The sequence below is a fragment of the Episyrphus balteatus genome, chromosome 3 (genome assembly GCF_945859705.1).
Source record: "Episyrphus balteatus chromosome 3, idEpiBalt1.1, whole genome shotgun sequence".
NCBI classification, from domain to species: domain Eukaryota; kingdom Metazoa; phylum Arthropoda; class Insecta; order Diptera; family Syrphidae; genus Episyrphus; species Episyrphus balteatus.
In genome coordinates this window covers 31,733,699-31,750,837 of record NC_079136.1, presented here as the reverse complement: position 1 = coordinate 31,750,837, position 17,139 = coordinate 31,733,699, and the positions used below count along the sequence as shown (strand labels likewise).

At 30.4% G+C, this 17,139-nt stretch overlaps 4 protein-coding genes across 4 annotated transcripts; 1 reads left to right on the top strand and 3 right to left on the bottom strand.

The window, feature by feature from the left end:
* Positions 1–3,360: 3,360 nt before the first annotated feature.
* LOC129914908 (trypsin beta-like) lies at positions 3,361–4,158 on the bottom strand. The gene has a single exon (XM_055994357.1). The coding sequence runs from the start codon at positions 4,156–4,158 to the stop codon at positions 3,361–3,363; it is 798 nt and encodes a 265-aa protein (XP_055850332.1).
* A 3,911-nt stretch (positions 4,159–8,069) lies between these two features.
* Positions 8,070–8,864, bottom strand: LOC129914907 (trypsin alpha-3-like). Its single transcript, XM_055994356.1, has one exon. The coding sequence runs from the start codon at positions 8,862–8,864 to the stop codon at positions 8,070–8,072; it is 795 nt and encodes a 264-aa protein (XP_055850331.1).
* A 2,156-nt stretch (positions 8,865–11,020) lies between these two features.
* On the bottom strand, positions 11,021–11,824 carry LOC129914906 (trypsin delta-like). The gene has a single exon (XM_055994355.1). The coding sequence runs from the start codon at positions 11,822–11,824 to the stop codon at positions 11,021–11,023; it is 804 nt and encodes a 267-aa protein (XP_055850330.1).
* A 4,115-nt stretch (positions 11,825–15,939) lies between these two features.
* On the top strand, positions 15,940–16,740 carry LOC129914905 (trypsin delta-like). The gene has a single exon (XM_055994354.1). The coding sequence runs from the start codon at positions 15,940–15,942 to the stop codon at positions 16,738–16,740; it is 801 nt and encodes a 266-aa protein (XP_055850329.1).
* Positions 16,741–17,139: the final 399 nt, after the last annotated feature.

The following is a 17,139-nucleotide window of genomic DNA, read 5'->3' as shown; positions in this document are numbered from 1 at the left end:
AAGAAGGACCGTAAGAACTAAGATATATAACCATTTGGTCCTATATCAGACAGTAGTGATGGCTTTGGTACTTTTTGGCGTCAAAAATCATTTTCACGGTCAATTCTTGACAAAAATCCATGAAATTTGGCAAACTGAAGCGTAAGTATGGACAATACGAAAAAAAACTGCACACTTTTTTTCCTTCAAAAACGGATCCAAAATGGCGGACAGATTAGCATTAAAATAAAAATTGTGTTTCAAAATATTATATGCTAAAAATTTAGCTAAGTTGATTTAAAAAAGTTATAGGATTTTGGACTTTTCATATTGCAATTTGGAAAACAAAATCCAAAAAGTGCTAAATTACTAAAATACACTTTTTGAACTTTTATTGAGCTACTCGTATTTCTTGATTTTTAAAATAGCAGAATTTTGCTATTTTTAAATTTTTTTAGAATAGAATATTTTCGTTAAACGTACCTAAAAACAAATTTTCAGTTTTATTTTTTTCTACATTTAAATTTTTTATTATAATATGTATGTATGTTTGCAATATACTTGGCAAGAAATATAACGCAAAAATAACGTTTTTTATTTATGAAAATAAAATTGTGGAAATTGTGTTTATTCAAAAACAAGTTGAAGAAATATTATAATAAAAGGTTTAAAAGTGTGTTTTACTATTTTTTTATTTTAAACGGGCGGTTTTCAATTTTTTTTTATAATTTTACTTGCGATACCTACTATAGGGCAAGTTTAGGATTCGGAAAAAAAAATCGAACTAGAGATTTCTATATGAAATTTCGATGATGAAGAATGCCAAAAAAATTGGGTCCTGCAATTCTGTCTGTCTGTCTGTATGTATGTACCTCGAGCTACAGCCTTAACTACTGGGAACGATTTTCTTCAAAGTTGGCAGTAAACACTTTTGAGTGATTCCCTCGAGGATTCCCATAAACGGAAGTTAATTTTTTTTTCGAAAACGGTTCCAACTATTTTGATTAAAATTTTTGTGAGCCAACTTTTGAAATAGAAATATTTCTTGTACCGTTATTGATATCTGCTATAGAACGTGTTTTTTTTTTTGTATTTCTGAAAATTTCAATAAAAATTTTTGTACTAAAGCGTTTAAGTAAAAGTATTTCTTAAATTTAAGAAAAAAATTATTTTTGGATTTTAGAAAATTTTCAAAAAACAATTTTTTGAAAATATGTTGGTGAAAAATTTTGAAATTTCGTTTTTATGTGAATGTTAATTATTTCTTCAAAATGGCATACCTACAAAATTTTTTTTTTTGAATAGGAGAAAATTTTTATATATAAAAAACTATTTAAAAAAAAAAAACGGCTCTAACGGTTTTCGAATTTTTTTTTTTTCTAAAAATTCATTTTTATACAAAAAAATCAACTGGCATGTTCAATAAAAAGCCTAAACAATACAGTAAATTGTACCATAAAAGCAAGTAGGTGCATTTTATTTTTTCATGGAATGTCAACAATTGTACATGTACATTTTACATAGGTATACACTATTCTTAAGAAAGGTGATCTGAGTTTACCTGAAAACTATACAGAAGAGTTTCTGTTCTTTGTTCTTTAAGAAAACTATTCGCCCAAATTTTTTATTGTTGGTGGCTTGGGATGAAAAACAATAACAGAAGTTATTTATAGGCTGGTTCCCGAGCAGGGCTTTCCCCAGTTGAACAAATTTTTGCTCCTACGAGTATTGCTAAAGAGCTATCTTATGAGCTCTTGGTGCATTAAAGTAGCTTTTAATAACATTAATAGAAAATCACTTTTGAAAATCGATTCAATCTGAAACAGGTGTTCCCCAAGGCTGCCTTCTGAGTCCGCTATTATTTGAACTACATATTTATCAATAATGTAGAAAATCACTTGGCTTGGCTCCTAGTGAATGTTAAGATAATTTTAATGGTGAGTATTGGTAGCTGCTAGTCCACAGTAAATTTCAAAAACTCAATTTTTGAAAATATTTTTTAGCATTTATACTGTTCAGTAGTACCTACATAGTAAGTTTTTATTTGTGAAACTCTCCAGGTTGATCCTTAGTGGAGTAACTAAAGCTGAAAAATTGGCAATATTAGGGAACCCAGCCGAACAGCTTAGATTTTGATGATCTTTTTTTTCAAACGTCGGTAATTAAAAATACTTTAAAGTCTATAGATTAAAAATTGCCGGTGTTGCCGTTTTGATTTTTTAAATTTAATTGAAGATTTTTGTGAACAAAAACAAATTTTTTTCAAATTTTTTTCTTAAATTTCATAAATTAATTGATGCCAAAAGATTGTCTATTCAAGGAAAAAAATATATGTGAGTGAGGGACACTCTTCCATAGTTCAAGCGATAGATGCAATTTTCTTATTAATTGACTTCAAACACAAAAAAAAAATATTTGAACACAACGGCAAACCCTACAATATTCAAATATACATTTTTTAAAAGCTAGAAGCTTAGTCATATATGTAAAATTAAAATTAAGTTCATTGAATGAACGGCTTTTGAAAGAATGGTAATTGAACTCAGATTTTTGAAAAAAAAAAAATATTGAACAAATTTTAACATGTCGTTTTTTAAACTTGGTCGTAATATAAAATGCATTTATTTTCAAATTTTTTTGGCCGCATTTATTATGATTTCAAATTATAAAAGGAAATGTCAATATGTATTACGGTTTATGAAAAAAATTAAAAAGTATTTTATTTTCGAAGAACTTTTTTTAATAAAAGTTTTGAAAAAAAAATGTAACTTATTTTTTTTTTTTTTAAAGTTCAATTTTTTTTTCAAAAGTGTGATATATTTTACCTTTTTTGCTTTGAAATTCAACTGTTAATATTTATGGCCAAAATTTTTTCTAAACAAATTCATATTTTATTAAAAAAAGTTTGGAAAAAAGTCATTTTAAATTTTTCTAATAACATTTTTTTTTTTGAATTCTGAGTTTGAGGACCATTTTTTCAAAAAGTGTTGATTAAATTTAGTGGATTTAAATTTAAGAGATAAGAATGAGCTTCTGGCTTTTTAAAAATGTATTTTAAAATATCGTAGGTGTTGCCGTTTTTTTTTTCAAAATATTTTTTTTGTGTTTTAGGTCAGAATGTTAGAAAATTGCATTTATCGCTTAAACGATGGAAGATTGTCCCTTACTGCCTTTTATATATTTTCCTTAAATTACCTAGAGAATCTTTTGCTATCATTTCTTTTATGAAATTTAAGCAAAAAAAATGGTTTTGTTCTAAAGCTTTGTAAGCAAAGTGTTAAAGCGGTAAAAGCGGTTAAATTAAACTTATAAACTGAAAAAAAAAAAAAAAATGAAACACAAATTAAAGCTCGGTTTGTTTATTTTAGTATATTTTTTTTTTTAACATGTTGTGAAATTCACTTCTGGACAACTTGATTTGATAAACGTAATAACCTTAGGATGTGCAAGTTTACAGTAAACACCTGGAAGACCAGGCTTGGCACATCCATTTCCCCATGATACAACTCCTATTTGATTATTTGTACCTTCTGTTACGAGCGGGCCACCAGAATCTCCTTGGCATGAATCTTGGCCAGGTCCAATTGCACAAATCATTGAGTCAGTAATTTCTCCAGCTTTATAATTGTATGCTCCAGAAGCACAATCGGCAGTTGGCACAAATTTCATAGTTACCGCATTTAAAAGTGTTGGAAGACTTTCAGATGTTTCATTCAATTTACCCCATCCGCTTGCATCGACAGGTCTATTAATTGCAATCGTATTACTGCAAATATTTACGGGCTTCATTCTACTACTATACATAATGTCGGAGTCTAATTCCATTATTCCGACATCGAAATCCATTGTTTTAGCATTGTAATCTGGATGATTTTTCACCCATTTTACTGCCTTGGCAACACCACCAGAAGCCCAACTTGAAGAACCAAGATAAACTCGAAGAGAACTCTGTTGATTTTTTGCTATGATATCACGTAAACAATGAGCTGCGGTTAGGATCCATTTTCTACCGATAATGCTTCCGCCACAGAAATGAAATCCGTCTTGTTGAATAGAAACCTGATAGTTGTATTCGAGAATGCTAGCTGATCTGCCATTTACAATTCGGTCGGAATTATTTTCTGGTGCTGCCGAAGCAAAACACAAAACACTCAAAACAACAACTATTAGACGGAACATCTTGGATACTTGTGATATTTTTTAATGTTAAGTTGGCTTCTTTTATAGTCGAAATAGACAATAGAATTTATTTGTTTTTTTTTTTTTTAAACAAGTGTGTTTCAAAATAAATAATTCTTTTATTAGCAGCGACACAAGAGCAAATATTAAAATAATAAAACAGATCTGGTAAACAACATTTTCTAAAAAAATTTAATTTTCAAAATGGTTTACTTCTAATTTTGCATTACATAATAATTGATACTTTGTGACGTCTAGAATTTTAGAAAAACTGTGGTCGATCGAATAACTCATATCTTCTAGTTTATATAGAACATGGTTATAAATAACTTTTGCAGCAAAGTTTTGAATGATTTTTCTATATTGATGACTGTTTATGCACAAAACGATCAAAAAACTTAATAACTGCGTTACTTTACTACGTATTTCAGTTTTATATATACAATTTTCAAGCTTTCTAATATGGCAATTTTAAACTATTTTAATAAGGTTAGTTTTCCATAAAGCTTCAACTTGATGATAAATCGATAATAATTGTCGCGAATTATTCTCATCACTATAAAGTAACGCAGATGAAATCTTAGTACTAGATATTATTATTCCTTAAAAAAAAAATTTTAATTTCATACTACAAGTTGAAACTACAAGTACCTACTAGATTGGAAAACATAAAACCAAATACCTACTAAGTGACGAAATCACACGCGAAATCACTAACACGGCTTTGAGAAAAGTTAGCAACTGGGCCTAGGAGTTAATCAAAGTAAAACGGAACTGATGCTTTTTACAACTAAAACCAAAATCCCTGCCTTCCCTCTACCTTAGCTTAACGCCCAAATCTTATCACTTTCTTCTAGCGCAAAATATTTAGGTGTAATTTTGGACACTAAACTGAGCTGGAAGCTAAATATAGAAGAGCGGGTTAAGAAAGCGAGCATTGCTTTCTATGCCTGCAGTAAAACCTTTGGGAAAAAATGGGGTCTTAAATCAAAAATGATTCTATGGACTTACACAGCGGTTGTACGACCCATTCTTACTTACGGCGCCATTGTTTGGTGGCCTGCTTTGAGTTAAGCATATAACATCAACAAACTTAAGAAAATCCAGAGAACAGCAAGCGTAGGGACGACTGGAGCCCTCCGGTCGTGCCCCACTGAGGCTCTAAACGTTCTCTTGCACCTTTTACCCATAGACCTTCATATCAAATACCAGGTATCTTGTAGCGTATTAAGGCTTAAAGAAACCGGCTGTTGGAAGGCAAAACCTTTTGGTCATAGTGACACAACAAATTTTGTACCATCAGATATGTTTCTGACCCCTACCGACTATCGCACTCCTACCTTGAACACTGTCAAGAATTACAAGGTCAGCTTCCCGTCGAGGACAGACTGGGAAGATGGCATTGTGACGAGAGACTTCGACACTTTGGTGGGGTCGGTGCGGGTATCTATCATGAATCCCTTAATACTTCAAAATCATTTCGACTTCCAAATTTTGCAAGCGTGTTTCAAGCAGAACTACTCGCATTTAAGGAAGCTTGCAAAGTACTAAGAATAAATTTAAATCAAACCCAAAATGTAGCTATACTAACAGATAGTCAGGCAGCTATAAAAGCAATTTCTTCAGTCATGACATCATCCAAACTGGTTCAGCAGTGCAGAGAGCAACTCTCAATACTGAGCGAAAGCCTCACAATCACTCTTGTCTGGATCCAAGGACATAGTGGTTTTGAGGGCAACGAAAAAGCAGATGAACTGGCCAGGCAAGGATCGGCACTTCATGAGTAGCTAGCGGAAGCAGTTAACATTCCAATAGGAGTCATGAAGGGCAATATCTTCTCAAACTATTTAAAAAAAGCTAATAATAGGTGGCACATATGTAGTTTAGCAAGCTGCGCCATATCCAAGAAAATATGGCCCACTTATAATAAATCCAAAACCAATGATTTGATCTCCAGACCCAGAAAAGTTATTAGCAGAATCGTTGCGGTGTGTACAGGACATTGGCCGATAGGGATACAATACTGTCGCAGCTGTTTTCACCAGTAAGAAAAAGAAACGGTCTTCCATTTTCTTTGCCAATGTCCGGCCCTCGCTAGGAATAGATCACTTTCTCTGGGGAATGAATTCTTTAATGACATAGATAACATCTCAGAATCAAAGATCAAAGACTTGATATCGTTCCTCAACGCAACAAAGTGGATTTAGGACTTCCTAAACACTTGTCTTTCCTCTTAAAATCAATCTAAATTATATTTTTAAATAAATCCATTTATCACTCATAGGTTCCATGAGTTTTGGTATCAAAACGGCGCATTCTGCGCTAATTGGGTCATCAAGTTAGGTTGCTTTGACCGCCATCTCTACCTACCTACCCATACAAATTTTCTAGCATTTAAAAAAATGGTATTCCACTGGAAGAAATAATAATAAATTCGCACTAGCCCGTTTTAAAAAAAAATTGATTTTTCAAAGAAAAAAAATTTAAATTGAGATATTTTTTTCAAAATGCAAAAATTGTTTTTTTTTTGGAAATTTTCTAAGATTCTAAGGGCCATTTTTTTCACTCGGAGTTAAACATAACTTGAGAGTTTTTAATATAAAAATTCTCAAGTTATGTTCAACTCCGAGTGAAAAAAATGGCCCTAATACTACGGTTACTTAAACGCTTTTGTATACCTACAAATTTTCGTTGTTTTTAAAATCACTCTTTATAGAAAAATAAATTAAAAATTTGTCTACATAGTTGCATTGCAGTGCATATATGACACATGTTTTTAAAGTTTTTTTTCATGCTGAATCTAATCACATAAAAAATAAAGTCAATACGATTGCTCTAAAAACAGTTTTTGCCGATTAAAAAAAGGGAGTTTGTTTTTTTTTTTTTTTTTGAGAAAGTTAACGTAACATGTGACATACATTTTATTAATTTTTTAAGCTTGATGAAAAAGTTTCGTTTCTTATAAGATTTAAGAATCGAAAAAGTATACAAAATTATCTTGAGTGAAAGGGTGTTTTTTTTTTAAAGAAATTATGAAGTTCGCAATTAATAACACGAAAACTAAAAAAACAAAAATGTTAAACGAAAATCGGTACATATGTTTCATATTTAAAAGAAACCATGAATGTAAGCAGTCTATACAAATATTTTAAGTGAAAGTGTGTTTTTTTTTTTTATGAAATAAGGAAAATCCACGATAGTCCCGATAAAACCAATGGTATAAAAGTTACCATTACGAATTTTATTAAAAATGTTGTCTTTCCCATGATGGAAATTACGAATAAGATAAGTTTATACCTACATTTTTTTCAAGTGAAAGGGTGTTTTTTTTTTAGATGTATAGAAAATATGGGTATATTTGAAAAAGTGTGTAATACTAGTGGTATACCCTATTGAAATTCATCAATTATGTCTAAAGTGTTTATAAGAATATCATGGTTAAAAAAAAAAAAATTAGGTAAAAAGGTGTTTTTTTTTTCAAAGAGACAGTAAAATCTGTAATTGGTCTTTAAAAGCCAATATTTCGTGTAAAATGTCTAAGAAATTAAGTATAAACTTTCAATTTTTCCATCGAAACCAAAAATTTAATGAATAGGCTTTTTGGGACCAATTACAGATTTGACTGTCTCTTCGAAAAAAAAAAACACCCTTTCACTTAAATTTTCTTATAGACTTTTTTGATCTTGGTCCCTATACACATTTTTTCTTACAATTGAAAGTATAGAAATTGTACAAGTGGTGAGAGGGCATACAATTTTTTTCCAACCTCTCGAACTGGGAAATACAAAATAACCAACAAAGTCTTTGAAATTCAAAAGTAGATATAATTGAGAAAAATATAGACAAAAAAAAAAAATAAAAAATTAATGCTCAATTATTTTATTTTATTTAATTTAATTTTTTTTTTTTGTTTAACAAAATCCGAATGTTACTGCTGGACAACTTGATTTAATAAATTGGCGAACTACAGCATCTGTAAGATCGCAGTAAACCCCTGGAAGACCAGGCTGGGCACATCCGGCTCCCCATGATACAACTCCTATTTGATTCATTTCACCTGATAAACACAAAGGGCCACCAGAATCTCCTTGACATGAATCCTGACCAGGTCCATATGCACAAACCATCGATTCCATAATTGATGGTCCATATCGGAATTCTAACGAACCACAAGCAGGTTTTTGCAAAAATCTCAAAGTTACCGCTTGTAGATGTGTTGGAAGATTTTTATGATTTTCACCCATCATACCCCATCCGCTTACATCGACAAGTCTATTGTCTGGAATTATATTGCTGCAAATAGTTACTGGCTTAATTTTAGTACTGTACATAAAGTCGGAGTCTAATCCAATAACTGCCACATCGTATTTCATTGATTTTGAATCGTATAGTGGATGATTTTTCAACCATTTCGCTTTTTTGACAACACCACCAGCATTCCAGTTTGTAGTACCAGCAACAACTGTAATTTGTGCGATTTCATTGTTAGCTATGGGCTGAGCCAAACAATGAGCTGCTGTTAGAATCCATCTTGTGCCTAAAATACTTCCTCCACAGAAATGACTGCCACGAATTTGGATAGAAACTTGATAGGCGTATTCCATAATGTTAGCTGATCTGCCATTTACAATTCGGTCGGAATTATTTTCTGGTGCTGCCGAAGCAAAACACAAAACACTCAAGACAACAGCTATTAGACGGAACATCTTGGTTTCTCTGGATAGGTAGGTACTTGTGATTTTTTGAGTGTTATGTTGGGCCTTTTTATAGTCGAAATTGAGGTGTTAAATTATGTGTTTTGTTGAAACAAGTGTGTTTGAAAATAAATAATTCGTTTGTTAGCAGCGACACAAGAACAAATATTAAAAAATAGATCGAACAAATAACAGTTTTTTTGAAAACATACAAATTTGAAAATTTTTTACTTTTTATTTTGCATTAAATTATATAATTGTTGTCTTGTGATGTCTGGCATAAACTAGCTACTTATTGTCGGTTGAAAAATGAGGTACCTATATTTAGAAGATTTATTCTCTTTGCTGCTGGTTTGAAGCTATGTAAGCATATTTAACGTTATCTGATACGGCGCCCACTAGTGGTTAAAATCATGAACTAAGCTGGTTTTATTCAGCATATTAGTATATTTTAAATAGCCTTTAACCAGCGGACGAGCTAGACCTTTCTAGCAATACCTCATATATCAAATTATGTTAAGCAATTTAGATGTTATGAGGGAACATATACTTGCGTATAGGTACATTAAAATCGGTTCAATACAAAATCGTCTATTTTCAACGATAATATAGTAGTATTTTTTTAATGACAGCCTTAACAAAAAAAAAAATGTTTTTAAATAGATAGCTTTTCAAATAAAACTTTTCAATAGGACTTACTGTGAGTATTAGTATTATAATCGTGTTATCTTCTAAACGATATTGCTCATCATAATTCTTACAAGTTTTCCATATAAACTTACTTTTTCTTGACAGCTTCCCCCGTTTCAAAGTTAAATTATAAAAAGGTGTTTTTAGGTATTTCTGAAGTTTTTTAATTTAACATTGTGTAGCTTGTAGTAAATGTACCATTATGTGTGATATATCAAATGAAAGGTAATATTATCAGGATGCTCAATAAAGTGAAAATGAATTTTGTATGTGCTCTAGATCAAAAGATGTAACGTGTTGAAAAATAGAATTTTATTTTACCATTACAAAATTGGTTGAAATTTTGTACAAATACAATCTTGCTTTTATCTATCTACACTGTAAATTACATTAGTTTATTTGTGAAACAAAAAAAAAAAAAAATATAAAAATAAAAAAACGGTTAAAACGGCCAAAAAAACTTGTTTTCCTGTTATTCGGTCAAAAATCATTTTAAAAAATTCAATAATTTGCACGTGTATGCGCATGACTAAGGCCTATATGCATTATTAGTTTGAGGTTAGTTTTGCAGGTTTTTAAAAATTCCAAAAAAAATAAAAAAAACTACTCAAAAATGTTGTTTTTCAAAAATTCAAATTTCAAAATACAGGGCCTGTAAAAAAAATTTAATACCAAATGAATTATATTTAAAATATTGCATATTACAAATTAATACTTCTGATATTAAAATTCACATATACGTGGTTATTAATTTCTAAAATAAATTGTATTAAAAGATAGGTAATACAAAACTTTTTGAATTTAATTCCAAATATTATTGAAAGTTCCTATATAAAATTTGTTCTTTTTCCAAAATTAGTACAAATTTGTTTTTTTTTTTTTTTTTATTTGATTGGATTAAAATTTAATACTCTTGTATTAAAAAAAGAAGAATTTCATACTTTTTATATTCGTTTTTAATAAATTTGTATTATATTTAAAAAAATTAATATTTTTTGTATGTATGTACTGTATTCAAAAAATACTTCAAAAATTTTTAACCGTGTTGATCTATAAAAATGTCTTCATTTTTTCTTGTCTTTTCTTCTTCTTCAGCCAATTATTTAGGCCCTTTCTTCCTTGTCACCTCGACAAAATCGAGTTTTCTGACTTCAGCGTTTAGATTGTCAATAGTCCACTGCCGATGTATGAATAAGGTACACTTTGGATTATCTTAGCTAAACTCCGGGTCAATTATTTAGGTATATTTTGAAGTATTCAGACACTTATTTATTTCTAATTCACCAAATGACATCATGAATCTTTCTTTGTTTTTTTTGGAACTATGAAAGCATTTAAACATTTTAACCATAAGACTTTATTAAAGGTAGGATAGACAAGTGCAGAAGGGCTCAAACTAAAAAAAACCTAAAAAAAAAAATCAAAATTCAAATAAAACACATTAATTTATTTGCTTTGCTTTTTATTGCAGTATTTGTTTAAGCACAATTTGCAAATTTGGCTTCAGGACAGTGAGTTTGGATAAATGATTTAACCAAAGAATTAGTCATATCACAGTAAACTCCTGGAAGATTTTTCTGAGCACATCCGGCTCCCCATGACACAACTCCCACAAGACATGCTACTCCATTACTTGCAACAAGTGGGCCACCAGAATCTCCTTGACATGAATCCTTGTCTTCTCCAACAGCGCACACCATACCATCCATAATTTGTTGACCATAACGGTATGGTTGCTTCATGCATGCTTCACGTGGTAAGAAATTCACTAGAACAGCTTGCAAATATTGTGGAAGTAGTTGGTTATCTTCGGCCAATTGACCCCATCCACTTACTTCAACTGGTGCACCATTAGCCAGCGGATGGTTGATAATTGTAGCTGGTTTAATACTAGCGCTCCAAATAAGTGCTGCTACTAATTTAATCAATGCAACATCATATTGTACTGTTTTTGTATCATATTTTGGATGGTTGATCATTTTTGCAACATCCTTGGTAACACCACCGGAACTCCAGTTTGACGAACCAGCTCGAACTTGACAAGTATGTTCTTTACCTTCTTTAATTATGTCTTCTGTACAATGACTAGCAGAAAGGATCCATGTTGGAGCTATAATAGTTCCGCCACAGAAATGTTGTTTATATTGTTGGATCGAAACTTGCCAGTAATACTCGTTAATATTAGCTGCTCTGCCATTGACAATTCTATCATCGTATTCTCCTTCGGGTCTTGCTGATGCAAGGCAGAAAACACTCAAGGCAACAACTATTAGACGAAACATCTTGGTAACTTGTGATTTTTCAGTTAAAAATCGATCTTTTATAGTCAAAAAAGTATCAAAAATGTATTTGTTTTATAACACAACTGTATTTTAAACAAATAATTTGTTAGGTAATATTGTTTATTTGAAGCGACACATGAGCAAATAAAAAAATTGTGATCAAACAAGCAACTTTGTTGAAAAAAAAATGTATTGTTTAATTTTTAATTTTGATCATGATATCATTTTTGTTTTCTAATCGTTATATAATCATGGTATGTACCATATTATTCCATTATTATAATAATAATGAAAAAACCCAACTTTTGGTGTGGAATTTTTTTAAGCACCACTTCTGTTTAAAGTCTGGCCCAAACATAAGAATTAAATAAAAAAAAATATATAATTTTGAAAGGTTTTCATTATTATAATTTTGAAATTTAGTAAGGTTTCTATGTACTATAATTTTATTATATGACCACATTATGTTTGTATATTACCTCTACTTGCTGCAAGCTCTAGATCTATGTGTACATAATGATAGAATAGAATAAAAAACGTTTGAAGCCATTTTTGTGTTGTTTTTTTTTTTTTTTTTTTTTTTTTGTAATGCATTTTTATTTTGAAAATATTTAAATAGTTTATTTTGAAAAGGGGGTAAGTCAACTTTTTAGCAAAATTAAGTTATAAACGGTATAAGTTGCCCTCCGTAAAATATTTTTTTCCTACTTTGCATTAAAAAAATATTTAAAATATTTTTATTAGAACCACTATTCAACAGTTCTAATATTTTATTAATGGTTGTATTAGACGAAATCTGTATTGTGAAATATGACTTAAGAAAAAAACAGATGGAATTTATGCATTTGTGCGACAGTGATGTAAAAAAAAAAACTTAGAAAATACAGCAAAATTACCAATAATAACCTAAATGCTGTATATACCACAAAAACTGTTGCCATTCTGAAATTCGCGTATATTTTTAACCACCTACGTTCCTATGGATTTTTTTAAACCACAAGTCTTTAAAATTTTTCATAAATTTTTTTTTTTTACATTTTCCCGGGATGAGATAAGAAGACTTTGAGGGATGATTCTTGGGTAGCTATATTCTAAGAAAAAAATTGTTCTACAGTAACTCTCTATCTGCAAAGTTGATACCCCTTAGCGATGATTTAAGAAAACGCTTACTTTGGTATGCCTTTATTCATGTTAATGTTAATAACTACGTTAGTACTTATGATAAAAACTTCATTAAGAGATAAACTTAAACTACAAAAATAAATTTTTAATTCGAACCCATTTTTGACTAAAGCAAAAAAAAACACATTTTTTTAGGTTTTTCTAAATATCATAAAATCTATGAGTTTTTTTGGCAAATTTGTTTACAACATTTTTGTTCATTATTGTTTTCTTCATAAGAATAAATATATATAAAACATTATGTTTATTACACATTTATCGAAGAAAATCAGCTTCAAAGTCAAAAATTATCATGGGTAAGAAAAAATAATTCCATTTAAAAATTAATATCTGAGCAACTAAAAAAGATTTTACCGTTTTTTAAAATTATGTACAAATATTATGAATAGCATTTCTTCTAAAAATCAAGATATTAATGAAGTTTTTATCATAAGTATTAACGGAGTTATTAACATTAACATGAGTAAAGGCATACCAAAGTAAGCGTTTTCTTAAATCATCGCTAAAGGGTATCAACTTTGCAGATAGAGAGTTACTGTAAAACAATTTTTTTCTTAGAATATACCAAAGAAACATCCCTCAATGTCTTCTTATCTCATCCCGTTACACCCTGTATATTTTTTTTTTTAAGTATTTATACAAATTTATGAATATTTTAACAAAATAAATAATTATTCATGTTTCATAAAAAAAAAATGCACTTTCTCTCCGAATACAACCCACGTCATGCAACCGGCAGATGTTGAAGCTTTAAAGGATTCAAGAGTCACTGCCGAGCTTCAATGTGGGAAGTGGGAATGCACCAGTTTTAAAGGCAATGAACGTTGGAAAATACCTAGGTGACAAAAACAAACTTCTGCGGACTGTAGTTGTGCACGTTATGGATTTTATGGAATTTATATGGAATTTATGCCTTCGACTCTACAAAATGCATCCATAATAACTTTCTACCAATTAGTTATTAGAATGCACATCTAAGGCCACATATTCATAGCCATAACAAAAAAAAAGTTCATATAAAGCCCGTTTCCTATTTGGTTTATAAATTACCTTGAGGGTTCCATATTTTTTTTATTTAAATTAGTTATAAAAGAGTTTTTATCTAGGTTAAATGGACTTCGGATTCGGTCTCAGCGATCCTAAAAACCTATGGATTTCACTAAAAAATAGCCCAAAACACAAAATAGAGAGTTACTATCCCTTATAAAAGGTTTGAGATAGTCATCGGTAGAAACCCGTTATCTTAAAAGTTGTCCATTTTTCGACTTTCTGCCCATATCGGCTCTTGAGAACAACATACGAAAATTTCAGACAATTTCACCGAGGGCCACTTCCCATACACAATGTGCGGGGTCCTTTTTTGAGGTTATGTGAAATAAAATGCACGACTGGGTCGCACGAACTTGCTCTTAGAGTTAAAGTTGGTTAAATTTTTAAGACTTTTTATATAGAAATTTGGAAAAAAAAATAAAATTCGTTTTTAAAAAAAATTTAAAAAAATCTGAAATTAAATTACCCTCCAAAACAAGTATGCAGTTTTGATTGATATATTAAGATGCATTTTTAGAAAAAAAAATTTCAAAATCGTTAGATCCGTTTTTTAAAAAACTAATTTTTTATAAATAATTTTTTGGAGAAAAAGTTTTAAAATAAAATTGGTATGCCATTCTTTAGAAATCACTAATCAACATCTAAAAACAAAATTTCAAAAAAATTCAATGTCCCGTTTTCGAAAATTTGATTAAAAAAAAAAAAATTTCAAAATTTTTTAAAAAATCCAAAAATTATTTTTTTCAAAATCTTATTTTTGACTTATATTTATAATTATATAAATGCTTCTTCACAAAAAGTTTCGTTGAAATCGAATAAGCAGTTTGGGAGATAATCGGATTTGAAAAAAACGGTTCTATGGCAGGTACCGTTAATAATGATTCTCAAAAAAAATTTTTTTCATTGAAAGATAGACCTTAGCTTAAAACCAACATTTGAATTTTTTAAACAAAATCGTTGGAGCCGTTTTCGAGATATTTCAATTTTACTAAAATCGGTATATGACAAGTACCGTTATTTTTGGTCCAAAAAAAATAATTCCAAAAACCCCTGTGGAGAGTCGCCAAATAACGCTACATACCAAGTTTGACATTAATCGGTCCATCCGTTTAGGCTGTAGCTCCTTATACAGACAGACAGACAGACAGACAGACAGACAGACAGACAGACAGACAGACAGACAGACAGACGGACTTCCGGGACCCACTTTTTTGGCATTGTCTACCATCGTAATGTCATGGAAAAATGTTATCTCAACTTTTTTTTTTTGTACGAATGCATAACTTGATATATAGTACCTATATCGCAAGTAAAAATTGTCGATACAAAAGTTGTAGATCTTTTTATTGTCATACAACTTTTTTACATAGGACTTGTAGTTTTGCCGGAAATCGAGATGTACAATTTTTTACCATTAAAAAGTCAACCCACCCACTTCCCGAATTCGGATCGGCCGTAATTTATTTTTCCTTTCATTTTTATCATATTCACCTCAATTTCCAATGAGTTTTATTCTACTATGATTTTTTTTTTTTTTTTTCATTATCGACCCTGGTCTAATAGGGCTCTATAGTCTCCTCAGTTGTTCTTAGTAGTTTTTTGTTTACACGTGCACTCTTTTGAAAATTTCTTATTCGTTTTAAAAAACAATTTGTTTTTGGTTTGATTTTTTTTTTTTATAAAATCACAAACCTTAAAATCAAATACATTAATACCATTTGTTAATTTTATTATGTTTACACTCGTGTTATTGTTTGAATATCATTAGGAATTAATTGTTTAAAACACGCTTATTCCTCAAAAACAAATAATTCACCACTGGCATTTTAACTATAAAAGATCACATCCTCCACACTCAAAATTCACATTCACATATTGTCAAGATGTTTCGACTCGTAGTTGTTGTTGCCTTGAGTGTTTTCTGTCTTGCGTCGTCTGCAGTACCAAAAACTTATACCGACAGAATTGTTAATGGCAGAACAGCGAGTATTAACGAGTATTACTGGCAAGTGTCAGTCCAACAAGATCGGTCACATTTTTGTGGAGGAAGTATTCTAACGCCAACTAAAGTCCTTACAGCTAGTCATTGCACAGAAGACATAATACAAAAAGGTCAAGAGCATACTTGTCAAGTTCGTGCTGGTTCTTCAAACTGGAATACTGGTGGCGTTGTTCGAGATGTAAAATCGATTATAAATCATCCAGATTATAATTCTAAATCAATGGAGTATGATGTTGCAATTGTTGACTTAAAAACAGCTTTAGTTTGGAGTGCAAGTATTAAACCAATCAAACTTTCTCTAAATACGTTAGCTGATAAAACACGTGTCGATGTAAGTGGATGGGGTCAATTGGCTGCAAATAAGATAATTCTTCCCAAAGTATTGAAAGCAGTAACTCTAGATTTTTTGACACTTGCAACATGTGCGTCAGATTTTCTGTATGATTCGGATTCTATAAGAAAATCCATGGTCTGTGCAGTTGGAACTAACCAAGATTCATGCCAAGGAGATTCTGGTGGGCCTCTGGTTAAGTCGGATGAAGCATGTCAAGTTGGAGTTGTGTCATGGGGACTCGGATGTGCTGAGGAAGGACTTCCAGGTGTTTATTGTAATGTTGCTGATGCAGGAGTCAAGGCATTTATTCAAAAAAATGCTCCTGATGCAGTCTATACAAATTGTTAAGAAATAATCGAATACAAAAATGTGAAGCAAATAGAGAATTTATTATGTTTTAGGTATTTGAAATTTATTTTTTTGGGTTAATCGACTTTTTTCCATGTTCAAGTTGATATATTGCTAGAAAATTGGAAAGTGTACGTTTTTAATGAAACTATCCTCCTGAATACAATTTTACATTACATTAAACTTTTGGCGTGTTTAAGTTTGATGGTAAGACTGACGTCATCAAAAACTAGTAGATCTTCCACAGCAGGAAGAGAAAAATTTTTGTATGAAACAAACCGTTTTCTTGCTTTATAACTTTATCATAAAAAACAGCAATATTAAAATAAAAAAAATCTTTGATTAAAAAAAAAAAATATTTCTAAAACTTGCTTGAAAAATTATTTTTTAAATGGGTTG

Coding starts and splice junctions, on each gene's coding strand:
- LOC129914907 (XM_055994356.1), bottom strand. CDS start 8,864: ATGTTCCGTCTAATAGCTGTTGTCTTGAGTGTTTTGTGTTTTGCTTCG.
- LOC129914905 (XM_055994354.1), top strand. CDS start 15,940: ATGTTTCGACTCGTAGTTGTTGTTGCCTTGAGTGTTTTCTGTCTTGCG.
- LOC129914906 (XM_055994355.1), bottom strand. CDS start 11,824: ATGTTTCGTCTAATAGTTGTTGCCTTGAGTGTTTTCTGCCTTGCATCA.
- LOC129914908 (XM_055994357.1), bottom strand. CDS start 4,158: ATGTTCCGTCTAATAGTTGTTGTTTTGAGTGTTTTGTGTTTTGCTTCG.